The sequence below is a fragment of the Rousettus aegyptiacus genome, unplaced genomic scaffold, assembly GCF_014176215.1.
Source record: "Rousettus aegyptiacus isolate mRouAeg1 unplaced genomic scaffold, mRouAeg1.p scaffold_m13_p_12, whole genome shotgun sequence".
Lineage (NCBI taxonomy): Eukaryota > Metazoa > Chordata > Mammalia > Chiroptera > Pteropodidae > Rousettus > Rousettus aegyptiacus.
In genome coordinates, this window is record NW_023416287.1 from 31323882 (window position 1) to 31351881 (window position 28000).

The 28000-nt window shown below is 33.1% G+C and overlaps 1 protein-coding gene across 3 annotated transcripts in view; it reads left to right on the top strand.

Annotated features, from left to right (window-relative positions):
* Positions 1-28000, top strand: part of MACROD2 (mono-ADP ribosylhydrolase 2) — a 1752897-nt gene that overhangs the window by 54275 nt on the left and 1670622 nt on the right. For all 3 annotated transcript variants that reach the window (XM_036229035.1, XM_036229037.1, XM_036229036.1), the window contains exon 3: positions 9425-9532. In XM_036229035.1, the coding sequence (XP_036084928.1) occupies positions 9425-9532 (108 nt within the window). The remainder of the gene's footprint in view (positions 1-9424; positions 9533-28000) is intronic.

Below are 28000 nucleotides of genomic sequence, written 5' to 3' on the forward strand. Positions count from 1 at the left end.
CACCAGCTGGTTGAAAGAAGGCCTGGCTCAGTCACTTTCAAAATCTCTGCTAATGTTTGAAACATCAAAAATCCCCATGTTCACTCATCACCCCCATAAATCTAGTTTGGCTTTGAATGCAGCCACTTTATCTGCTGGCTTGAACACAGTTGTTGTTCTCCCCTGAAATGACAGATTGAATTGGTTAAGGAGGTTGAATACACCACACAAGTAAATTAAGTTCTGCAAACTATTTTGTGTCACTGAAATGTGCTGCTAGTGGTGACCGTTTTTCTAAAAGAAATTTTTGGAGCAGCTCTCATAACTCAAAAACTCTGGCCAGTGATCTACCTTTAGAAAGCCATCTCACTTCTGTGTATAAGAGAAGGTGTGTGTGCTCTGTGTCCATCTTCTCACAGAGCTGCATGAACAGATGTGAGTTAAGGACATGTACTTTAATGTGGCTGATAATTTAATCACATCTTGCAAACCATTAAATTCAGGTGACATTTTTCGGCTAGCCAGCATTTTTCTATAGATGACACAGTGTGTACACTCACGTTCAGAAGTGACCTCTTTGACCTGAGTAGTGAAACCAGAAAGCCGTCCAGTCATGGCATCCACCCCATCCGTGGACACAAAAATACCAATTCAGTTTTCCTGATATGTAATCAATCATTCAAAGACTTGATAGTTCTGCAGCTGTGGTGTTCGTTAGCAACAAAAGTGCATATAACATATCCTCATGCACATCCTTCTGAAAAATATATCACACAAAAACAAGCATTATTGCCTTGTTGTCAACACTGGTAGACTCGTCAACCTGGATTGCATACCACGGTGAGTCATTAATCCTTTCTAACAGTTGTGCCTCGATATCCTTTACTATTTCATCAGTTCATCTAGTTATGATGCTAGCCAAAATAGGAACATGTGCCAGCTTTTGAACTGCCACCTCTCCTAAAAGTTCATGACAAATGTCCTTACAGCAGGCAGGATCAACTCTTTACCAATAGTAAAGGGCTTCTTAGCTTTAGCAATGCGATTAGCCATGAGGAGTGATGCTTTCAGTGCAGACACATTTGATGAAGTGGTAGCCTTCAATGATTGCTTCTGTTCTTTATGTTTCTCACAGGGAGCGCGTGACATAGATCTCTCACATGCACAGTTCACAGAAGGGTTTGCATTCCTGTGAGACTCTAATGCCTGATGATCTGAGGTGGAGCTGAGGTGGTGATGTTAGCACTGGGGAGCAGCTGCAAATACTGATGAAGCTTTGTTTGCTGGCTCGCCCTCTCACCTCCTGCTGTGCGGCCCAATTCCTAATCTGGATCCCTGCTCTAAGCCCTTTTCTTGATTAGGCCCCATTCTTGCCAGACCTGCATTATCTGATTATCTTCTGTATCTGATCTTTGAAGCTTTTGTCTTCCGTTTTGACTAACTGATTAGGGATTCACTGTTGAGTCAGACTCCTGAGCCAGGTCTCTTGGATGACAGTCAGTTGAAGCACACTAGGGACAGATTTTTAACCATAAGATTCTAAGTATACTATTTGAAGCTAGGTTAGAGGTCCAGGCTTTTTTGTTTGAAAAGTATTCATTGGGCTGGAAGTCTTTCTTCCTGGCTCTTTGTTTGAAGGGAGATTCAATCCTGGGCTGGAAAGGTTTTTCCTGGCATTTCGTAAGTCCTTTCTTCTATATCTTTGATCCTGTTTCTCTGATGGGAACTTCTTAGTCCACTGAAAATTTCTTCTTGAGACCCTGCTCTTCCAACTCTGTAAACTTTCTTTCTTGTTGGCATGACTTCACTGAGACTAATGTAGAATTCCATTGACTTCTTTGGGAAACTTAACATCTCCTCAAATTGATGCCTCTAAGACCTCTCCCTTCCCATTGCCTCAATCCTTCTTCCTCCTCTTATACCGCTTTTGATCTTTCCTTCAGTTTCCTTGAATCCTTTGATATTTCCCTCTTAGGACCTCTCCCTTCTCCATCTTTCTGTTCTTTCTGCAAGAATTTTCCTTTCCCACTTCAGCTCCTCATAATCCTTTGAACTTTAGACCCTTGTCCTCATTCAGGAACCCCAAAAATCAACTAGCTGAAAAAGAAGAAAAGGTAATTGGAAACAGATGGGATGTTTTATACACTCAGATAAACTTTAAAGACATCCAGATAGCTGTTTGATGTCTCCTCAGTCAGTTCCTCACCTAAAATTTCATCCATAGTCTCCATAAGATTACACATCAGGGCAGAGTCTTCTCCACAAATATTGGTAAAACGCATATATGAACAGGTAACCTTAACTTGGTTCCTTCTACCAGAAACATAATTTGGATAAAAATGTCAGGGGGAGCAAAGACCAGAATGTAGTACTGTGTTTACCTGATTCATGGTTAAAACTTTAGAATGAAAGCTATAAGATCTCTGTTTGCATCTGTCTATTGGTATATTTATATGTGTATGTAAGTTATGTATATGTGATATTCTATTTTTGGATGATATTATCAATTAACATATAAAATCTCATAAAGGAGCTCTATTCAAATTGGCATAGAGATAAATTAGCACTTATATAAATTAAATATTCCTGAAACTCCTGGAAAGATTGAAACTCACCCAAATACTTTTCAAGTCCACATTACTTGGGTACATCTTTGGTAAATGATATTAGTTTAATAGCATTAATTTAATAAAAATAGGTATGGCTTTTGAGTTTTCAATAGTAAGTAAAATATAGCACATCTTTTTGTTGTACTTAGGTTTACTAGTCAAATAATCTTATATCTACTAGATGTTTACGATTATAAAAATTATAAACAAAGACTAAATGTATAAGTAAAGATACAGTAAAAATTAATTGCTTGATATCTATGACTTTTTGTATATCAAGCAAAGCTATAAAAGAGAAATCTACGTATTTAACTTTCTTAAGTTTTTGCTTTTGGGATGCTTGCCTAACGTGCATCTGCCATACAAATAGTTAACTTGAAATAACTTGAGATATGATGGCTGGTTTTGATTAATTTTATAATATGTCTACATATAGTTTCCAAAATCTTTTTATTACCTCGCAACCTGAGACTTATGCTAAATTAATTTAACTAATAGATAATTATTATAAATTTAGATAATTTTTAAGTAAAATAAGTTACTAAAACACTAACGAACATGAGTTTAAGTTTAAACACTTTTGGCTTCTTATTTTTATATGGTATAGAGAAGCCGAATATTCTACTAAATGTGTTCTTTTGCCATATTGAAAAGTTGTACTTTAAAGAAACATCTCTAGAATTTTGGAGATGCTATATTCATAAAATTTGCTAGTCTGCAACAGAGTGCTGGTATGTGACAGACAATTTACAATTATCTACTTTTTAGACTTTTCTATAAAATAAAAGGTACGGATGGTTGAAATTATAATTAATATATAAATGAAACTACTAAAAATAGTGAGGATGAAGAGAAACAACCTTATATGCAAAGTTTGCAAAAATGAATGATTTTTGTTGCTCTTAAGGTAAAGAATCATTTTGTCCTAAATCAAGATCACTGGTTATTCCAGAATGAGAAAGGGAAAAAATATAGGACAAAACATGAATGGATATAGAGAGTTATAGAAGACTTGCAGAAGAGGAATTTTATATGTGATCAAGTTGGTTAAGATTGAATGTATTATTTATTAGTTTTTTTAAATTAGCCTGATAATATACTGATGCAAAACTAGAGTTGGGGTTTCTCCATTAAAATAACAAAGATTCCTTGAATTATTGTTCTGTTCTTTTTCTTTTTAAATTTTAAAATCTTATTTTTTGATTGCAGTTGACATATAATATTATTGTTAGTTTCAGATGTACAATACAGTGATTAGACCTTTATATACCTTATCAAATAATTATCCTTATAAGTCTAGTACCCATCTGATACTATACATGGTAATTACAATATTATTGGCTATATTCCCTATTCTATATTCTACATCCCCATGACTATTTTGTAACTACCAATCTGTATTTCTTAATCACCTTTTTCACCCAACCCCCTACCCTCTTCCTATCTAGCAACCATCAGTTTGTTCTATGAGTCTGTTTCTGTTTTATTGGTTCCTTTATTTTGATTTTTAGATTCCACATATAAATGAAAGCATATGGCATTGGTGTTTCTCTGTCCCACTTATGTTATTTAGGAAAATACTCTGTAAATACATCCATATTGTCATAAATTGTAAGATTTCATCCTTTTTATGGCTGAGTAATATTCTATAGTTTATATGTACCATATCTTTGGTCTGTTCTTAATAAAAGATTATAAAAGGATTTTCTTCATCTTTAAATTAATCTGCCTAGGAAATAAAGATTCTATGTCTTATCAAAAATAATTTTCTGTGTTTAATGTTTTCTTTATTATTTCTGTTTCTGAGAACCTAAGCATCATTTTATAATGATCTATGATCCTATGTAATCAAGTATTCAAACCTTTAAGCATTTTTGACAACTTCTCCAAATCAAATCCTAAATGAAATCTTGATTTCAAACTGAGATTGTTATTTTTCAGAGGGCCCTTGGAAAATCTCAAAGGATTTGTTCTTTCACTTTATAAAAAAGTATGTTAAACATAATTTTTTAAATTTAGTATATTAAATTGCATGGGAAATATTGTCAAAGAAGTGATGCCTTTCCTTCCCTAGGTTGTATTTGTAAGGGTAAATGTTATTAATATAGATATATTAGAAATTGCATGCAGAGAAATTTGCCAGTACCCTTTTTGTCTATGATATGTCCTGGTATAATGTTATAAGTTATGGTTCTAATTATTTAAATATAATATGTCATAGCAATAACCAAATTCCTTCATCAATTGTATTATTTTTATAATGAACACTCTTTTGATCTTTAACTATGGACATTTTAAGTCTTCCATCATCCACAGATAGTTTTCGTTTTACTCTTTCCTGAAATCTCTTGCAGTCAGCTATAGAAAGAGTGCTTTGTCTCCAACAAAAAGTGGCTATTTCAGAGACCCATGGAAAGGGTTTTAACAGATTCTTTGGGATATAGGCTTCTGAAGGCATTATTGATTAAATAACTTTGAGACCATACCACTAGACTGAGTAAGAATTTCCAGAGCTAATGGAAAAGCTGACTGGTTCATAAAACTGCTAACCAAAGATAAAGAATCATTTACATTTAAAAAAATGCTATAAAAATATTTAGTAAAACAGAATAGAGCATTCAGAAATAGATTTCAGTGTATAAAATTGCTTAATATAGTTGTTGGTTTAATGAACTAAGAAAAGTATGCGGGGTTTTTGTTGTTGTTTTAATAAATTAATCGATGTTAGATAAAAAGGAGTCACATGGGACTAAATGGATTAATGAAGAATGATTATGATTTTTATGGTTATTGTTCTAAAAGATTGCTGGTTCTATAATGATTTATTTAAGGAACCCCTGTTATCTTTTCCCAGGCTCTCTATAAATCATGACAGTTTTGTAGATTATACTTTAATAAACAGAAATGAAACATTATTTTTCTCCTTATCTGATCTCTTCAAAATTCAGAAACTTTGTTGGGTATTCTTATTTTCATGGCAATAAAATTATTTTTGTAAGTTCAATAAGAATCTTTCTTTCTTGTAACAGGACATAATTGGAAAAGCTGGTTGTATAACCCAGGCTTTGATTTGGAATGTTCTATTTGAGAATGATGTATAGAATTAGATATTATCAGACATTTTTAAGGAACTAAGGTTGACTTTATGGAGCCAATGCTTACACAGCCCTTTTGGAAAAACCAGTCTGGTACCTGGTTTAAAGTGTTCCCAGTCTTAGAGATGAGTAAGAAAGGCCACTTTCTGGCAAGCCCAGGAACCTTAGGATATATTTGGAAACTTGAGAAGAGAGGAATTCACCTAAATATATAGGTATTACAGGCTAAATCTGGTGGTGAATTCTTGGCTTGGCTTTCTATCCCTGAGAATTTTTAAAAGTGTAACCTGAGATTCTTTATGAAAAATTCCAAAAAAGCAAACTCTAAAGACTTAAGTGGTCAATTACCATTCTTGCTGCATTTATATAAATAATCAGGCCAAATCTAGTAAGACCAGACTTATTTTGTAAATAAGAATAGAAAAGGGGCGGTGACCCTAGGGAGACATTTTATGTTTCAGTAGAAAACTATAGTGTACTCCTGTGGGTTATTAAATTCTAGTCCTATTCATTGTCATACACATTTTGTCAGTTCTAGCTCCCTCCAATATCTAGCTACAACTCTCCAAAATATTTTCAATTTTCTCCCTTCCTTCTGATTTGGCATCACTGTGAACTAAAATTGTCCTTCTCTTGAAGTCCTACAAGCTGGAACTGGATAATCTGATAAAAACTTCAAAGAAATCACCACAACAGATCACGTATGGTTAACCTTTCTGCCTCTTCTTGTGTGGGCCATTCAGAGTTCACGGGAACACCTAATGCTAGCACCGTGGGCATTCAAACTGCAAAAGATGCTTTGAGCCCACATAAAGAAATCTTAACTGTTTTCCCTTTGGACTTATAGACTGTTTACAGTCAGCTCCATCCATTCATCTTTATTTTCCTTTTTATTTTCATAGAAATTCCTCTCTCTAAATGCCCTGATTGCTCACACTACCTACCAAATACCTTCTATTATCAAGTCTCAATTGATAGTAAACTTCGTTCTTAATGAACAAAAGGAACCCTAATGGACTTACATTGATTAAAGGAAAGGGGAATGTCTCTTCTTTCCTTGAGTAGATTGAGGAACAAAGACTCTCTCCTTAACTAAATTTTAGTGAGGTTCCCTTAAACTCTTTTCTCAGCTAGGCCTCATCCTTGCCAGACCTGCATAGTCCAGTTTTAACAAGAATCCTGCTGGATCAGTTTAGAGAGAATTCCCTACACTTGATATCTAATCACCCTAATATCCAATCAAATTCCATCTCCCCCTCGTGCCTCAGGTTATATCTTGATTACCCTGGCCTGCTTTCAGCAAGTATCCTAAGACTACTTAACCAGAATTTCCTACCACCCCCAATGTTACTCTTAGTAATTTTTCTTCCATGGATCCCCACTCTGCTCCTTGGCTGTGAATCCTCACTTGTTCATGCTGTACTGGCAATTGAGCCCAGTTCTATACCGAAGTCTCTTTATCCCTAATGCAGTCATTTCTGAATAAAATCTGTTTTACCACTTTACTGTCTGGCTGGGTTTTTTTTTGAGGGGGGGGGCGTGGAGGAGGGGGAAGGCAGGGACAGTATCAATAGCAGAAATCTGGAAGAACAATTACTGTCATACTTGCATAATGACAAATATTTCAACTTGCAGTTGGATAAAGCCAATTATATACAAAATGTAAATTGGTGCTTCATCTACATATAGAATATCCATGAAAGAATGATATTTGACAGTTTTTTGTTCTATTTATTACTGAAAACTCAGGATATGGAAAGATACATGGGGATCAGGACTAATAGAACACAGTTGTGTGAAAAGGAAGGCAGTGCTTTGCTATTCAAATAAAAGAAGTGGCCCCTAGTGGTAATTTACATTGTTATATTTACAGAGAACAGTGATAATCAAAAATATGCCATTTGATTTTTGTTTATTGAAGGAAATAGCTGATAATTATTAATGCTATCAACTACAGCTTTTGAGTATATTTCTGCCTTTTTGATAAATCATGTGAGGAATTGGGCAGCAAGTATAAATCTGGCTATGAGGAAAAAGATGTTCATATGAACTGTTGAAATGAGAAAGATAAAAATATTTTTTCACAATGCTGATAATTCTAATAAGACCATTTTGAGTAACTTTCTTGACTGACATGTCACAGCTATTTATTTAATACGTTAAACTGTTTGAACCTTCATATTAGGCTCAAGATACCCCATTTTTTAAACTTGCAATGAGAGATTAGGAATTCTTTTAAGAAATCTGAACTGTGGTATAAACGGTTTAAACTATACTATATTTAATAATTTCTTTACTTTTGGAGAAATACATGATTTATTGTCATATATGTTTAAGAATCATATTACTCCAAATGTAATATTGCATACATAATGCTTCATGAAGAAAAACGAAGAAACACTTTTTAGAACTAAATGCAACCCGAGGTTGGATTAGGAATCCATCAACTCTACCTCCCAAGTTGAAACAATGAAACTGTCTGCTTTAATTTGTGATATGCTTGTCAATTTAATGCATGATAGAGTTCTGAAACTCATCATCAGTGAGAAATCTTTATAATTTTTAGGTCCAAATATCCAGAATTTTCTGACAAAACCATCAAATATTTTTGTCATCCAACAATCTTTAATTGGAAATCAGGATTTTCTAGTTTGGTAAAAGTATTAAGAATAGAAATTGATTGGATGCGGAATTCAAGATCTGGCTCAAAGTCTTTGTAGTTGGGTCAGTCTGACGGCTTGGTAAGTGTACAAAAAATTCAGTCTCTTTTGCTGATATGGGACAACAACAATAACAACAACAGATATGTTTTACAAAGAATAAAGATTTTCTTTGACTATTGAGGCACAAAGACAATTTAGTGACTTTCAACTTATTACTTCTAATTCTCCCAGATATCTCAAAATTGCATGCTCTTTGGACAGTGGCATAGTGAATTAATAGCATTATATTTTTCATTGAAAGATTTTTACAGATCAGAAATACTTTAAAAAGTTTGAGTTCATAAATCAGTTTTCCTAGAGGTATATTAAAAAGCTTTTTAAGCATAGCAATTTAGTATATTTTAAAACATTAATTTCCTAAAGCTTTGTTTAATATGTCTTAACATTACTATTTGTTAAATGAACATTCAAGTTATAGTATTGTTTGCTCTAAAACATTTAAAATATGTCAGGTTTCAGAATGTCATGTTTTGGCTTGTTTTAATTATACTAGTTTGCTAACCCTTGTGTGCAGGACAGAGCTATTTCTCTTTTAAATCCAGAGGTGCCCTCTAGAGTGAAAGGTTAATAGCAAAGAGCTGAACCAAAATTTTTTTGTCCTGAGTAAATATTCTTTTCAAGGATGAATTTTAACTAACTGGACAAAATAGAAATAAGCTCATTCACTGTAAACATTTATTTAGTCTCGGTATTTGCACATCTTTTCCCTAACCCCTTGTGAAACTAGTGGTACCTAATTTTATTTTAAAATTGGTTTTTTATAATAATAATAATAATAATAATAATAAACATCAATTTTTTTGTTGACCAATATAACATGACTAAATTTACTGAAAGCCTATCATATATGTGATACTACATTTGTATTGAGGCATACACAGTGCAGAGAATACGCTGGTAATTACACATTTATTTCCACTGTCTAATATGTCATAGTATAACTCATTGGCTTTTGTATCAAAACTGTCTTTATTAATTAAGAATATTACTATTAATATATATTGCTTTTTTATTACAGAAGAAAATACTCAGGAAACATCACAGGTGAAGAAAAGTTTGAATGAAAAAGTTTCTCTCTACAGAGGTGACATCACATTGCTAGAGGTAGATGCTATAGTCAATGCAGGTGAGTAGTTGATTTTTTTGTGGTGTATTTGTTATATGAATATTTATTATTTAAAAATATTTTTCATAAATGAGAATATATGTATTTTAGAGGAAGAAATCCATCCTGACATAGAAATGTCTTATCTATTTCCCTTCTTGATTAGAAACATTGAAGATTTATTTTGTGTATGTGCCCCAGTTAATGTGCTAACTCTACATAGTATTCATGCTAAGTTGAGACTAGAATACTGGGCCACTGGAAAGTGACAGATTATTGCAGAAAATTCTTCAGAAAGAAGTTTAGCAGCTATGTTATTGTTGGTTTTATGCATGACTTAATAGTTAGCCAACATAAAAACAAGCTTTTTTCTGTAGAATAGGTTGAAAGAGATGATTAAACTCTACCAGACAAAGTAAAACAAATATTTTCTGTGATTTCCATATCTCAGTTGTTTGGTTTCAACTTTTCATGTTAGTTATGAAATACTTAATTTTAATTATTTTCACAATTATCTAAGCAATTTTTATGTTTGAACATTGGGAAAATAATAGTGTTATTTATGGTGGTCTGTATCTCTTATATATTTTATTATGTGGCTGTATATCAATAAATACATAATAGTTGTGATTCTATAAAAATAAATGTTGGCTTTATTCAAAAACACTGTTTCAATAAGCGGAAGACTGTCACAGTGAGTGGCGGAAACTATCACAGTGAGTAGTGGAGAGTATTGCAGTAGGAAGAACCAGTTCAACCATGAGATCTATGAACATCTCAAACCTCAAGCAGATGGGGCTTTTCTTTATTGAGAGGCGTAAACAGGCTAGAAAGAACTGGGTGTGGGGTGATAGGATAATTGAGTAATATGACCAGACAATTGATCAGAGAATAGGGAATGTTTTTCCCTGAGGTCAGTTGATTCTTGAGACAGGTCATTAAGGAGGGTTTGGTTGTTCACCTTCCATTCTCAAGAATGAGCCAAAGCTCAGGTGCTTGGAGAAAGGAGAGAAGCCTGACTAAAATTTCATTGAGTCCAGGCATTGACCAACCAGAATGGTCAATGGGAACAAATAGTTCTGCTAATTATTTATGAGTCAGGAATTTGGAGGGTCTCTGAGCTGACCTTGTCATTGTACCTGAATTCAAAAGGTGGAGTTAATTTCTTGCATGTCTGTTTTCTAGGGGTGTAGGATTCGAGTAAATTTCAACTTTGTTTTAAGGTTCCCCCTAGTGATGACTAAATTCACACAGGATAGTAGGAACACACTTTGGTAGGCAAACAAAAGGATCCCTTGGAGAAGTGGAACATTGTTCATGACATAGCATAGTTCTGGCAACTTAGCAGGGAGTCTGGAAGCCTAGCAAGCTTGTTCCTCCCTCAGAATTGGCTATCAGTTGCTTTGTAATGTAGCTGCTTTACCATAACAAGAGCTCAGTTTTTCTCTTTCTTCTGATAGCCTCTGTAACTTCCTTTCTCCTCTGCTACCTCTCTACAACGTAAAACCCTTTGTGCGAGGATCTATCTGGGTCGTTTAATTTCCATACAATATGAATCACTCCTTTTAGATAGAATTCCATCTTCAGATCACCTCACAGGCTACAAGTCTCTCTTTTATCTAGTCTCCATGGACTGTTCCCTTGTGGCCTGGTATCAAAATGTTTTTCTCTTATCTGTGGGGCCGCTGGAGAAGACAGGTACTTGAAAAGAGTCACATGAATTTTTCTCCAGTACAGAGGTGTAATAAAGATATCACTTTAATTATTAAATTGTCAATTATTTATTATGCCCTATATTCTATAAACATGTGAGCTTTAATTAAAAAAAATTAAAAGCTCTTCTATATATACCCCCAACCTTCTTGTGTATTCTTGTAACTTTTAGCCATCGATTTTAGTTTTGCCCTGTGGAACAAAAGATGACATGTATTTTCTTCTTAAATAACTGAAGACCACTTTCGTGAATTGTCTCTTTCTTATTATTAAGATAAAATTGAATTTGCCACATTAGCACACTTAATAATAGCAGTAATTATGGTTTTACTTGGTTTCGTGAATGTATGCTTGTTTATCTCTTTCTTGAGGCTACAGACTGGTATCTTTTCATTTTTTATATCATCTCCCAAAGCTATGCCTTGCCCTCATATTTTTAGTAAACACTTGATACTATATATTTGTTAAATTGAACTGCACGCGATTGAATTTGTAGCACCTCTGACCCAAAGCACATTCAGCACTGGGGACTTGACACAGTGAATCAGTTTGGCTCTGATTTGAAAAATGATTGATTTCATCTATAAAGAAAAATAAAAAAAAATTAGTGGCATTTTTTATTGAAACAAAATAATGTGAAACAGGAAAATATCACTAACAACATTCCATCGCTATTTTGATTCTTTGTCCTTATCTATATGCATGACTTTTTTAATAGCTGTGACATAGTGTACAAGGGTTTGATGAATCAATACGAAGGCAGACGGCAAATTTTACTCACTCCCAAAAACTATTTGGCACCTTTACCTCACTTCTCTGGCTGAGGCGATTACAATTTAGCCATGTTCTGTATCTTCCAAGGACATTCTCATCAGGAAGTTCCTGAATAGATAGAACAGAGATGCCAAATGTACAGTGTACTAACTATTTACAGCTTTCTGCTGTGCAGTTTGTTTGCATGGTGTGTAAGGAGAGGAACAGCTGTTAACCTTTCAGTTGAACAAGGCAACATGGCAGGAGACTCCAGAGCTGCCTCTAGCGAGAGGAGAATGAGAGGCAGGCAGTGCCTCCAGTTAAGGCACCAAAGCAACCCAGTCATCACTTTCTATAGATTTTAAAGTTCTCTTTCCATGTCCATATTACTACATTGGAATGCCTGGACTTAGTTGCCATGAATGAAATGATTTAATATCTTAATTTTTTCTCAATAAAATCTTTTTTTGAATTTCCTTGGATTTCTTTAAATGTGACCCACAATGAGCCTCCTATATATTATATTCTTCTGTGTAGGAAATCATGCATATTTGATATATTTGAATAAAACAGATTTTGTAGGCAGTGTGGTATACAGGGCAGTAGCACAGGTTTTAGAGTTAGGCAAACTCAGGTTCAAATTCAGGTTCTCATACATAGGGCCATTTTTTTCTAAACTTTTTCTGTTGAAATAATTATAGGGCATTGCAAAAATAGTACAAAGTCCTTTCTACCCTTCACCTATGTAAGCCTTCCTTAAAGGTGACATTTTAATATAATACAGTATCAAAACCAGGAAATTGACATTGGTGCATTACTATTAACTAGACTATAGACCTTATTGAGTTTTAACCATTTTAACTTGCATTTGTTTGTGTGTGTAGTTTTGTGCAGTTTTATCTCATGTAACTACTACCACAATAAAGATGCAAGACTTTTCCATTATCATCAAAGAACTCTCTCATGTTATCCCTTTGTAGTGTCACCCACCTCCCTGCCCCCTTTCTATTCTTTATCTCTATGGTTTTGTCATTTTGTTGTATCAATGGAATAGCATGTAAACTTTTGAGATGATTTTTTTTCACTAAACCTAAAGCCATTGAGATCCATTCAGATTGTTACATGTGTCAATAGTTCATTCCTTTTTATTTCTGAGTAATAGTCCATTGCATGGATATACCAAAGTTTGTTCAACCATCTACCCATTGAAGGACATTTGGGTTCTCTTCAGTATTTTGCTATAACCAATAATGTTGTTATAAAGATTCATGTACAGGTTTTTGTATGTACAAATTATCCTATATGGATGATCTCTGCTGTGACTAGGTCCTTGTATTATTTTGTACTAAGCCTATTGGTCAAAGAGTCTTGGTCTTTGCTAGAGCTCGAGAGAGAATACATCAATCTAATTTATAGTTCAGTATTGTATTGTTAGAGACATTTTCACTTGTACAATATTACAGAAAAATAATTTGTGGGAGATACGATATTTATTTATTTGTGAATTATGGGCTGTGTAATGAAAAAGTTACCTTTCCAACTCTAATGGATTAGCTTTGGCTAAAGATTAATTCAATTTGCCATAAAAAGGATTTTTTACAGTGGAAAATAAGTAGAATTGATTTGTTTATTTTAGTTATTCTTATACCGTCATCACCCCAAAAGGCCAAAGATGGATACATTTACATTGTGGTTAATCATAGAAGACTTGAAGTCTGATCAACCATTGTTTAAATGCCTCTTCAACTTCCTGGCCATATTATCTTTAGTAGCATAGTTTTGACTGTGTTAGTATTTTATATAGATCGCACCATATAGTATATATTCTTTACTGTTTGCTTCTTTTAGTTCAGTTTTATGATTGTAACATTGATCTATATTGTCATGTACAGATGATCATTCTTTATCAAGTAATAATATTTCATTTTGTGAATATGACACAATTTATGTTTACAATCTACTGTTGATGAGCATTTAGGTAATTTCCAGTTTGGGTCTGTTAATACTGCAGTGAACATTCTAACTCATTTGTGTATGAGTTTGTGAATAGATATCTATATATTTTTGTTGGTTCTGTACTGTATTAGAGTGGATTGGCTATATCATAGGACACACAGAAACATAACACATACACACACACTGCCATGTGGTTTCCAAACTGGGTGCATCACTTTATAGTTCTACTAGCAGTGTATATATCCAGTAGCTCTATATCCATGTCGATACTTAATATTTTCCATGCTGTTTTTAAAAATAGTGCATGACATAGGTCAAGTAGTAATATTTTAAAGAATGTATAAGACATACTATGACAAATCAAATTTCATAACATTTTGTAGCTAACAATTCATCTTGAGGCTTACATAAGTGAAGAAATAATAAAGTAAAAAATGTAAATGCTATTTTCCAATAGCTGAGGATGAGAGGTGGGTTTGTTTTATTGGGATTATAAAATCCTTTCGGGATTATAAAAATATGAATGTAATACATTTTCCTCTCATAGATAGCAGCAATTCAGAACAAATAAACTATCATACTATAAAAATGCTATTACTACCGTTACTACTACCACTACTGCTACTACTACTATTGTTGTTATTACTACTACAAATCTTCATTTGGAAATACCCCAAACAGAGAAAACAGTTTTAGAAATAATAGTCTCAGACCTACATTTGGAAAAAAGGTACTGTCAGGAAATAAACCTCATAAAGTCTTATTCCACTTGTGAGTGATCTCTCAAAGCTTGTCATTTTGCTGAACATAGATATAAAAAAAAAATCCTGCAGTGTATTCTTAAAGCCACATTTAAAATAAGATTATATCAATAATTTTCTTTTACATCATAGATATATGTTTTATTAATAAGACTCATTTACTGTTTTATAGTACTGGTAATTCAAAAATGTATAATTTTTTTTCTGAATATAAAAATGCATGTTTATTGAGAAAACTGGGAAATACATATACATATAAAGAAATAAGATGGCAAATTTTAATCTATAAATAACTGCTGTTAATACTTGTTTTTATTATCTTATAGTCTTCAAAATGTATGTATGAGCTATAGATCATATAATTTGCAACAATACTATACGAGCTGTATTTATGTTGTAATCTGCTTTATCCCTACTTATATAGATTTCATTTTCTACATCCTTAAATGTTAAGATCATGATTTCAAATTGTTATTATTCCAATTTTTTATTTTTATAAATAAAGCTGTAATGAATATCTTCATGCCAAAATTTTTATAAGCATCTCTGATTATTTGTTAAAATATATTACTAGAAGGAATGACTAGGTAAAAGGCTATAATATTTTTTAAAATGATTTTGATATCCATTGCTTCTTACAATGTTATACTTTCTCATGGATGATGTAGGTACAAATTCTTGTTAATACTGTTATATCATTATGAAATCAAACCTACCAACTTAATAGTGATTAATGTTATCTAATTTTTTTATTAGTAGTGATATTGAATGCTTTTTCTTATATTTATTAAGTATTTGCGTGTTTTTTATTTTCAAAGTTTCATGTTCATATTCCTAATCAGGATTTTTACTGGACATTTGTCTTTTTTTATTTGGGGAAAACTTATATATTTATAATAGCAACCTTTGCCACGTACATTACTGATATTTCTTTCCAATTTGACATTTACTTTTCGAATATGTTTATGGTATGAGTTTCCATTCAGGCATTCAAGAATGTTTGTCATCAAATTCTCAGTTTTTTCTTATTGGTGTTTTGGTTCAGTATTGAATTTAGACTGGTCTTTCACACCCAAAGTTTAGATAAGTAGTTCCCTATATTTTTCTCTACTTTTAAAATAGTTTTTAGAATTTACATTAAACTCTATCTAGAGTTTATGTTCATGAAAGGTATGAAAGAGTAATGTATATTTTAAAATTATGTAGCTTTCACAGATGTATTTTAATTTGGGATTGTGTGACTCCTCCTCCAATCCCTGCCATTTGTCTGCCTTTTAAAATATTTCTTGATTAATCTCATCCTTTTATTCTATTGGGTAAATTTTAGAATTATTTTGTCAAGTTCAAAAAAAAGAAAGAAAGATTACTAGAAAAACAAAATTCTAGAAATATCAGTAGTGATTTTGATCAGAAATTTAGGTTATTCAGGAAGTTTTGACATCTTTAACGTATTGATTCTTCCTATCTAGAAATAGTGCTTGTTAGATTTATTTAAATCTCTTTTCCCCAGTATCCCTCAGTAAAGTTTTATAGTTTTCTTCACATGGGACTCACATAGTTGTTTTATTCTAGCAAGTTTATAATTTTATTGCTCTTATGAATGATCTTTATTTTTTTCTATTATTTATTTTATCAGATTATTTTTGGCAATATAGAAAAGCTGTCAATTTAATAATTGCTCACATTACTGATATTAATTTTAGCTGATGAATCGCCTTGGATTTTCTAGGCATGTATGTTATTATACACACTATTTTTATGCCCTTTTTATCACATTGGCTACTATGTAATAACAATGTTAAATTAGTTGTAGTAAGATATTCTTGTTTGTTCTTTATTTTAATGAGAATACCTATAGTCAAGTGTTTCATAATTCAATCACTCGTTCATTCAACAAATGTATTTTAAGTGTGTAGTACATGACAAGCACTATGCTAAGTGTGAAAGATAAAATAGTGAGAAAAACAGACATCATCTAAGCTCTTGAATTTACAACCTAGGGGTTGATTGTTAAGTTATCTAAACAAATATAAATTTACAATTCTATAAGTTTTGAGTTGATAGATTTAGGCTTTTGTTCTAAATATTTTTTAAATTTTACTAATTATAAGGAATCCGGAGATCTCAACTACAAAGCATTTCGGTCCTTATTGGAGAGTTCATCCTGTGAGGAATGTTGAAATGAAATTAAAGTGTTATACACAATGAAACAATTATTTTAGATTTTTAAGCAAGTAGACAAAATAAAACTTGTCTGTTTCTTTCCATTATTTCTTTGAGCTTTTGCACTTTTTTTCTTAGACTGCACACTTATGTTCATGTTTTTTTTTTCTTTTTAAAATATTTCCTCCATCTTTTAATCTATTCTTTTCTTGCTTTTGAAGAACTCAATAGGACCTAAGAGTCTGTTAAGTAAGGCAGTATTAAAACCAAGTGTTTATTATAAACTTACTGAAATTTCAGACCTCTGAATTTGGGGTAACTATCTATTAAACAATTGGAGATAGCTAACTATCTACAAATTACGTATGGGATAATACTGTTAAAGTTTCTGGGCACATTAGCTCTTAACATAAGATGATACTATTTAGAAACCATCTCCTGCTTCCATCTTTGCAAATCCAGCCCAGCACCCTCTCAAACTAAGCCAGACAAAGGGGGAAAAATTACTGTACATGATTCTCTCTCATCACTTTCTCTCCTCTGCTATGCTAGAAGCTGCTGAAAGTTTCATATTCCCACTGTGAATAGGTGCTATTTGGCCAGCCTGTGAAATATGTTTGAGTGTGGGTGTGGGTGTAGGATGGGGAAGACCTTTTATTTTTTAGGTGAATTCTTGACACTGCTACAGCTTGAATTGTGAACTTCCAGCTGTAAGGACCTTGTTGTCTTCCTTTTATCTAGTGTCAGGATAGAAAACAGAGTTTCTGTGAGAGTGCAATGATAGGATAAATTAAAAAAAAGCTCGGTGATGTGTTAAATCATTATTTTCAATTTATTAGTGCTGTATTTCAACATATTTTTCAAAATATTTCTGTTCTTCGACCTATCACTTCTGAGTTTTTCTGATTTACAGGTTTTTCTAAAGGAATCTGTGGAATCAAAGTAAATGTTAAAATCTACCAAGAATTTAGCAGATAATTCTCAAGAGAAAATAATTGCCAAGGGAAATGGATAGTTGCAAAGAAATTCTCTTCCGAGTTTTTATCTCCTATAGGGGGAAAGTAGTAGCAGCTGCTTGGGTGTTTTCAGAGATTTTTTTTTTTCCCTCTCGGAGAATTTTTTAATGCACTTAGGGACATTTATATTTTGTTTGTCCCACATACTGGTGAATTGGCTTAAAACTATTTTAAAAGATTTATTGAGGCTCTTTTTACAAAAGGAATATACTTTTTAATATTTAAAATAGGGAAAATATACAAAGAAGAACAAAACATTACCCATAATGTTCCCCAATATACACATTGTTGTTTAAAATCAGTGTTTATGCTTCAGGTTCTTTTCATATATGAATTTTGATTTTTATAAAGTACTGTTTATTTTTTTTAATATTGTGATCATTTTAATGTCATTTTTAATAGCTACATGATAGTCAATCATACCCATGAATGTTTATTTAACTATTCCCCCATTGTTGTAAATTTTGATTTTTTCACATTTTTTACTGTTATACACATGCTGAGACAAACATTCTAACATAAATTTTGGCAAAAATCTTTTATTACCCCCTTAGAATAAATTCCTTGAAGTGAAACTATGGAAGTATGAACATTTTTGAACTTTTGATGGATGTAACCAAATAGCTTTATGGAAGGGTTATATTGATTTATATTTCTCAAGTTATAAGAGTTTGTATTTTTCTAAACTTCAATACTAATTTTGATGAATTTTATTTTTAATCTTTTCCTTTGAATTATACTTCACTGTTGTTCTAATTTCAATTTCTTTGAAGATAGGGTACATAGCTTTTAGTGTTACCTTTTGGAATAGGAAGCAAGATTTTATCTATAATATTTCATTGTTATTATAAGGTACAAGTAACTTGGTGGTGGTAGCCAGGAGACATTGGGTAGAGTAGGTTGGAGGCCCGAGGAGAATAAGTGCTGAATGTTTCTCAACTGAGAAACCCAATAGTTCAAGTTCAATGCTACTGCTTTTGTTCCTGGAATTCAAGATGTTGGGGCAATGAAGTTCTTTAAAATGACAGAGGAACTTTCAGAGTAGTACCTAGCACGTAGCAGAGCACTTAGTACTTGGGGATGTCAAATGACTGCTGCTTTGGTTCTTGGAGGTCATCAAGCATAGTTCTTCTGAAATGTTGAGCAGTTACCTTAGGCAGGAAAATCTCAAAATCCACACCTAGAAAAGGGTGGCTTTCCATAGGCATCATATAAACTAGAGCACACTTACTTTGCAAAGAGAGTCTTGACATTTATTGAAAGTATCTGCAGCTTCAGAATTTGGACTAAGCCCTCTCAGTGCTACTTTCCAAGTGGACTGAGCCAATTGGACTGAGACTGTAGAGGAGGGAACCAGTATCCTGAGAGGGTAAGCAGCTGTGCTTATGTTAGGAAAAGGTGAATGGGAAAGTAGTTTTTATTTTTGTTGATAGTTAACAATAAATACAAATATACCCTGCCATAGTTTAATTCTTATAATCGTGTGACTTGTCAGAAGTCAATTATGGTAAATCTAGTTAAAAGTTGAGCTTTATAATGATGTTAAATGACATTTCATGAAGCCTAGGGGCTGTTTAATGCTGGTATGCACCTTATTTGGAATTCCCAATGATCTTTTACTTTAAAAAAAATTAGCAAAATTGAAAATTTTTTACTGTATACTTCTACTAATTTTAACTAAAGAAAATATATGTATTTTTTGTTACATATCCAGGTCAACTTAATTTCTAAAAGTTATTTTTCTTATTTATTTGTGACTTTGGGGGAGCTGCTACTTGTGGGTTGAAAAACATCCAGATGATATTCATTGTGTTCTATTGGCTGAGTATATTTGTAGTTTTTTGGGTATTAGTAGACTTATTTTTTATTCAGTTAAGGTCTTGGTTTATGTGTGTAGGGAAAGGGAAAAGTCATATTGATTGCTGAATTCCAGTCATTAGTTTATATAGAAATTAGTTTCTATAAATAATAATGAAGAAAAATAACTTATTAATAGAAAGTAGACATGCTTATATTTTTGTGAAATATAAATCTATTAAATTTAGAATTTTAGAGAATTTACTGATTTTTATTAACTTTGTATTTGACAAATGGTCCTTTATGAAGTAAATTCTATATATGTAAGGAAAGAATCAATGTTTGATACTTAAGTAAGAACAATATTCTTGTTGATAGTTCCGATTTTGTGTTTTTTGATTGATAAGCGTATTAAACTTGGTGTTTATAAATTAGATTTTGGCCAATTTAATAAGAAAGAAAAGTAGAGAATTATTTTTAACATTCTTAGCTGGTTTAACTTTTTAAATTATAAAGCAGCCAATGTTTCTTTTAAATGGGGAAATAAGAAATAAATATCTTATTTTGACATACCATCAGTGCAGAGGCAGCAGCTTTTTCACTACTCTTTTCATTTCTATAACCATTTGAAGAAGCAAATTTATGTCATGGAATATCTCCAGCTTCTTTTGACCTTGAGGTAAATCTTATTTGCTTTGTTAACTTTTAATTTTACAACATGTCACATCTCTTTTGTGTCCAGAATTAAACTTTAGGGTAGAGGCATATTTTTCCACACTGGGATTGTAAACAGAATAAATTACCAGAGAATTATGTTTAAATGAATGTGTGAGTATAGGAATATTGACTAGGCCCACTATACCTCCCCACATAAACAGCTTGTTAACATGCAATCAGTCCCTGGAGTTGCCACAAACTTGGAGCTTAATGAACAGGTGGAGAAAGAGGATGAATCCCAATCCAAAATGGATCTGACAGCTTATAGGCCAATTTCACTGATCTCTAATCCATTTTGTTTGGCAAGTTAATTTATCACACAATTAGTTAGAATTTTCATCCTGTGGGTTTCCAGGTAGAAATTAATTCAAAAACATGTCCAATGTCGTGAGGTTGAAGAGACCTATTTGAGCTTTGGGAGGACATTTAGAAATGTAATTTTAAATGCATAAAACAGCTTTTTCTTGTGATTTCATTTGTGTTATCCAAGTCCTTGAACATGTTTTATAGTATCCATAGCAAGACATAATGAGCAAAATAATTTCTTTAAGCCCATAGCTTTATATCTTCTGAATACTTATAAATTCTCTAATTAGACTGATTTACAGCTCATTATTTTACTTAAAAATGTCTATTAAAGCAGTGTTCTTTAACAGTAGGGAAGAAATGCAACCAGTTCATACACTGACTCTGCTTAGAATTCACAAGAATCAGCCTCAGTAATTGAGCTTGGCTTAGGACCTGGCTATGGTTTAAAATAACTTCAAAACCAGAAACATTTTTTTTTCACTTTTTAAAGATTTGATTTATAGTGCATAGAAAGTTAAATCGAATATTGATCCTTGCAAAACAAATATGTCCTGTAAAAATGACAGAACAAAAGAACATAATAAAAGATGATAGTGATTGATTGTCCAAAGCGTAGAGACAGGAGCCTACTCCTTGGATGTCATCTTCTCTGTGCATCTGTGACGAGGATAAAGTGTTAGAGGAGATTAGTTGCACCCTGGCATGAACTATTAGATTTTATAAGAAGATTGAGGAAGGCTGGTAACAAATCATTTCTAAGAAGGAATTTGAGGAATGAAGACTGGAGCACAAGATCAATAAGTCTATGATATAACTCCAAGAAGGGACATCAAGGAATTCCTTATAATTTCTCAAGTCTTGAAGCACCTTCAAGAAGAATTTAAGTCAGTGAAAAATAATCAAGATGACAGGAAACCACAAACTGGCATAACACTGTCATTGATTGGATGTCAGGCAAATTGTGGCTATCATTCTTATGACCAGGCTGATTAAAGTAATATATTCATAATCTAGAGGGGCTCAGTGTTGAATCATCCTGGCACCTTTCCCAAATCCCCTCTCTGAGTCTTTGGCATCTTTTCCTAGAACATATTGCTGACCCACAACCTTGTCATTTCAGAAACTGGACTTTTATTATTTTTACCTTTAAAGGAAAATGGTCACAGAGTCCAGTGCTAGTCTTGGGAATCAAGCCAAAAGAAAAAAAAAAAAAGCATTGTTTGGCTATCTCCTTTCCTATGAGAGCAATGATTGTGTCCAACTGTAGCAGACATCAGAATCACCGAGAGGCTTGTTTTAAATGCTGATTTCCATCACCTAGCACCCAAGGATTCACATTCAGTAGTTCTAAGAGGTACCCTTGGAATCTCCAACTAACAAGCATCCCAATGCAGAGGTTCTGATACAGGAATCTGCACACCCTTTGGGAATTATTTGTCTAAAATTTAGGGCTTTCCACATATCCAGGAAAGGTCCATGCACTTACTCTTGAGTGCTCTTTCCAGACATTTTTGAAGATTTTTTTTCTCTCTTGAGGGCTTTCACAGATAAGTCTTTGAAAGAACTGTATCTCCCTCTGTTCTCTCAAAACCTAGGCTTTAATACTTGCCCTTCCCATTCTTTTCTTCCTTTCCCTTTCCTCCTCATTTTCCTTTTACCCTACCTTTTCTCCCTTCTTTCTTTCTTTCTAATGTACATTGTGTTAGAATTTGTGCCTAATTCTCTGCCAGACCTTGGAATGATAGCCATTCTTTTTCTAAAGGAGCTTATACTGTCCAGGCAGATAGATAAATTCATAAGCAACTATATTATACAGGACTAATGACAAGTGGCATTGGAGAAATATAAACCAAACTCCAAGGAAGGAGTCTTTATTGTGAGTGTTGATGTAAGAAAAGACTTTTAGGTGTGATGATAAAGCATTGAGGAGAGTAATATTTCAGTAGGCAGAGAGACAAGAAATTGCAAGAGAAGGGATGAAAAAATCTAACCTGTTGGAGGAATGGGAAAGTTTGTTTGTTTGTGGCTCTGTGAAAATATCATTTGTCAAGAAGTAAGGAGACAGATTCAAATATTGTTATGGACATAATGAACTGGGTTTTGATGACCTATAATATAATTTTGTATATATCTTTATCTTACTTTATTGGTTCTGATTTTTGGTTTATATCTCTTCCATGACTGACTCATCTCAATGGAGAATGTATACTATTCCATGTGGTATTTTTATGGACTATCTCTGGTTTACTACCATACCAAGAACTCATGAATAAATCAGTTGGGGAAGCAGTAGAGTTTAGTGGCTGTAGTAGACTGAAAAATAGGCCCTTCCAAAAAAAGATATCCACCTCCTAACCCTTGAAATTTATGAATATTACCTTAGATGGCACATGTAATTAGTTTAGGTATCTTGAGATTTGACTATACACAGAAAAGACAATGTGAAGATGGAGCTGAGATTTGAAGATGCTAGCTTTGAAGATTAGAGGGATGTGGCAATGGAGAAGGAATGCTGGCAACTACCAGAAGCTGGATGAGGTAAGGAGCTTTTTCTTTAAGATCTTCAGAGGGAGGACAATCCTGCTGACACCTAGGTTTCTGCCCTGTGAAAATGATTTTGGACTTCTGGTCTCCAGAACTGTGAGAGGATAAATGTGTTTTTAAGCCATATAGTTTGTAGCAAAGTTTTATAACATCTCTAAGAAACTAGTACAGTGGTTAAGATGTTGAACTTTGAAATTAGAAAGGGATCTTATTGTTAGTATGACATACTAGTTCCTTAGATTTCTAAATGCTTACAGAGTAGTTCTGAGGAGGAAATTATCTGACATGTGTATGTGGTTTGTATGGTTTTCAGTTCCTGAAACATTATCATAAACTACTTAATAAATGTTAAGTATGATGATGGTGATGGTGATGATAACGCCAGTGGTAATAGGAATAATATAAAACAGAGTGGGGAGAACCCAAATGAAACCATTGCACTCTATAAGATTTTTAATGTAATAAATTACTGACTCTGTTACTTTTGAGTAATCGATAAAATGTTTAATGTAAATGCCAGGTAGTAGAACCCCCACTAAGAAGCCATTTAGTGAAATCTGAGAATCCTGTAACTAAAAATCTTCAAGTCGAGTTTATGTTTCATGAGAAAGATAGTGAGGGATCTTGTCTTTTGGGTGAGGCTCCCCCTCCGACCCCCAGTTTGCTTTGCTTTTGCTTAACTTGTGGTTCTTCAAATAGCCTGAGGCTTGGAAGGAGATGACTTTTGATTTAAAAGCTCTATTTTGGTATCTGGCAGAGATGATCTCAGTGGAGAAACAGTGTTTATCAATTAGAAGTGTGTATTGCTTTTACTTCTTCTTCAAATAGTTCCCCAGTGTTTTAAGTGAAATTGTGATTTTATCTTTCTTTAGTGGTACGTGTGACTACTCATGGTAAGAATTAGGAATAAAGACCCCAAAAAATGAATAAAATAAAACAAATACACAAATTGTAGTGATCCTGATTTTTCCTTATGAAAACTGAGATCCAGTAAGTAAACTTCTGTTGGAATTATTGGGTATTCTAGTGCTATCCTTCGAGCATAAAATAGGCCATTCTTTTAGTGAGCAAAAGTATTTGATCTGTAGACATAGATTTACTGAATTGTGTGTAGGCATTGAGTAGATCGCTTTGCATTGTAATAGAACTGATGTAATTTAAGAATGAGGTGGGTCTGATTTGTGAGTCTTGGGGAGACAGTTATTGGCAGCAATGACAGGTCTTATCCCTGCTGCAGTGCGTAGACTTGAGGTAGTGAGCTATTTTCCTCCTTCTGTCAGACTGAGGCTTCCACCCATGAAGTGAACTATTATTTAGAGGATTTGTCTTCTCAGCAATTATTAAAATAGAGTTACCTAATAATTTGTCGATGAAGAGCTTTGTGAGTTCAGAGACTATGTTATTCATTTATATATCTCTAATGCCTTGCACTATGTCTGTCCCATTGTTAGTGCTAAGGAGATGTTTGTGGAATTAATGAATTGTTGAGTAATTTGTTTCCTTTAATCAGGACTTTTAGTTAGAATGGTGGTAAATAGACTCAGATTTTGAGGTTTTCTACTTTAAGTTAGCAGAGCTCCCTCACCTGATGGATTTATTATTTTTTAATGTAATGTTTATCCTTTCATTTTATCTAAAATTTCTTTGGAAGCACAATGATATTATAAATGCAATAATATAAATAAAATAAGATGAATAAATTACTGATTACCTTCTAGAAAACTATTGATTTTTTTCCCTATTTGTATCTGTTCATTTATACACATTTTATTACACTTTTATGATTAGAACCCATTTCTAATTTTGTATGCATTTTCCACTTAATATAAACATTTTTCATATAGTTTTATATGATGTATAATTATAATTTTAAGTGGCTCCATCATATATTCTCTACTTTCTTTTCCCCATAACTCCCTATTTCCCCACCTGCTTTGTCTCTCCTGTGAATTCTCACTTAGCTTTCAAGACCTGGTTCAGCAGTCCCATAATTTCTGCTGACCTTATGGTTCTAGTACTTTACACATATATTAACTATAGAACTTTTGATATTGTATGACTTTTTTCTTTTTACAAAAATTTTGAGAAATGAGGTACATTAGAGCATGGATCATACAATTTTGTGTCCTGATGCTTTATTCAGTGATGGTCACTCAGCAGATATTTGCAGAGTGCAGATATCATTCTAAGGTCTGGGAATAGAATGATTAATAAAATAGAATTTCTGGATGATGCTCAAAAGTATAGTGGCAGAGACAGGTAGGTAAACATCATGTAGAAATTGCTGTTCTAGACCAATGTATATGTGCTAGGAAAAGCCAGAGGAGGTTGACATATTCATGTCATAGCTTTTTCTTTCTTATGACTTTTGTTGTTGTTGTTTGTTGTTGTTTTTGTTGTTGTTGTTGTTGTTGAAGAAAAATGTATTTCCAGGAATGGTCTGTCTAGGCAAAGGAGTACTAACATGTTTATGGCACTTAATTTTTCTTGTCAAATTATTTTCCAAAAGATTCTTTTCCTTCATATGTACCTGTTTGCCCATGTCATTTTATCATTTATATTTAGAATCTCAAAATATATTTTTCACCAATTTGTGTAATCTCCTTATGTAATTGTTGCAGGCAGAATTCTAAGATATTACTCAAAGTTCCCCATGCTCCCTTCTCCAGAATACATGCCTCAGGTAATCTCTGGGACTGAAAATTTGATAGATTTTACTCCCATAATTAGGTTATATTACATGGCACAATTGACTTTAAGAAGGAGATTATCAGGATAGAGTTAGAATGGGATAGATAGAATGGGATGGGATAGAAGTTATGACCATGTTAGCCCTTTGAAAACAGTTTTATCTGGCTGGTAGTAAAAGAGGAAGTCAGAAAAATTAAAACACATGAGGGGGATTCATCATTCATTGCTGGCTTTGAAGATCAAGGAGGCCTTATTAAAAGAACTAGATTTGAAATGCTCAAGTCTTCAGCTTCTAGGAGTTGAGACTCCTATCTGATAGCCAGCAAGGAAACAGATTTTGTGTCAACAAAATTTTCAGTCTTATAAGAGAAAATACATATACTCATTTTTTCTTTGCGGAGTTCTATTATCAGCAAGAATGGGCTTGAGAGAAGATTTTTCTCCAGTTTTGAGACTAGAGCTCAACCCCACCCGCACCCTAATTTAACTTGTGATATACAGTCACATTGTGCTTGTACTTTTGGCCTACAGAAATGTAAGCTAATAAATGGGTGTTATTTTAAGTTGCTAAATTGTGGCAATTTGTTATGCAATAGAAAATGAATACAAATATATTCATCATTTATGATATTTTCCACATCTATCTTTTCTGGTTTATTTTATTGTAAATTTTGCTTCTATAAAAGTTTTACTTTACTTTTTAATATAATTTAATCTATTGAACTGTTTCTTGATAATTTCTAGTAATTCTTTAGATTTTAGAATGTGTTAGATAGGGTAGTATGGGTAGGCCTCTCAGAAGATTTGAGCCTGAGTCTCAAATGATGAATTTGATTAAACTCTTGTCACTGGCATCTTTTTTTGGATAACAGTTTGTAATATTTCAACCTTAACATTGACTCTTTCCATTGTTGCATAGCTAAAGATAAAAAGAAAGAAATTCTCCTTTGCAAAATTTGGGAGTTTTCTCACAGAAACATTCCTTTTGAGTCCTTCAATTGTAATGGGGGCCTAATAATGGAGGGCAGCTTCCTAGAACTATGCCGTTAGCTCTTCCTTTCATCATAGTTCTTGGCAAGAGAAAGTTCTTCCAGACTATTAATTTTTCTTGCTACTCTTCTTCTAAATTGTAAATTCTTTGGGTGGCCTAGATCTGGCCTATTGCCTATTATTGTCAGTGTTTTTCTGATCTAGAATGGGCTTCTATAAGAGACCAGAAGGGATCAAAGCGTGCTTATAAACAACAGCTCGATTACTGTGATTTTTAACACCCACCCATATTACTGATTTATGTTGATACTTCAGGTATTTCTGTAACATTCCTAGGCTGGTGTTAAAAACATCCTGAACAAGGGAATTCTTTACCACTGTGGACACATTTGTCCTTTTAACATAGAGATATTAAGTACTAGAATGTGCTAGCTCTGCAGGCCTTGTTTTGTGTCTTTTCATTTGATACTTGCATGTCAAATTGCCTGTGCCAACAAAGTCTTCAGTGTTATAAAAGAAAGTACACATACTCATTTTTTCTTGGCTGACCTCATAGAAAGACTTGAGTTTTATATAGACAAAAGCTAGTAACGCTGAATTTAGGACAATATTTTCATTTTTATAATATCAGTGTGTGACAGTATGTTCAAATATGGGATTATTTCTATTAAAGCTTAATTTAAGCATTGAGATGAAAATTGGAATCATAGAAATGAGAAAACTAATTATGATCCTGTCAGGGGCACATAGTCATTACGTATAGGTTAGAAAGTGATCCTGTCACACAGAGGCATGTAATTTTAATGCTTGAAAGAAACTCGGAGATTATTTAGGCCAGATTCTTCATGTTACAGATAGGGAAACTGAGTCTTAGAGGAAGTAACACATTCAAGGATATGCCGGCCATATGTGACATAGCCATGAGTAGGATCCACGTCTCCTGACATTTATTTCTGTCCCTTTCCTCAATTCAGTTCCATGTGCTACTTACCATACTTAATAATTCAATTATTAGAATTGACAAGTTGATATCATAGGTTGGACTCTAGAGATTTTTAGGACTTATTGTTCTTTTCTAT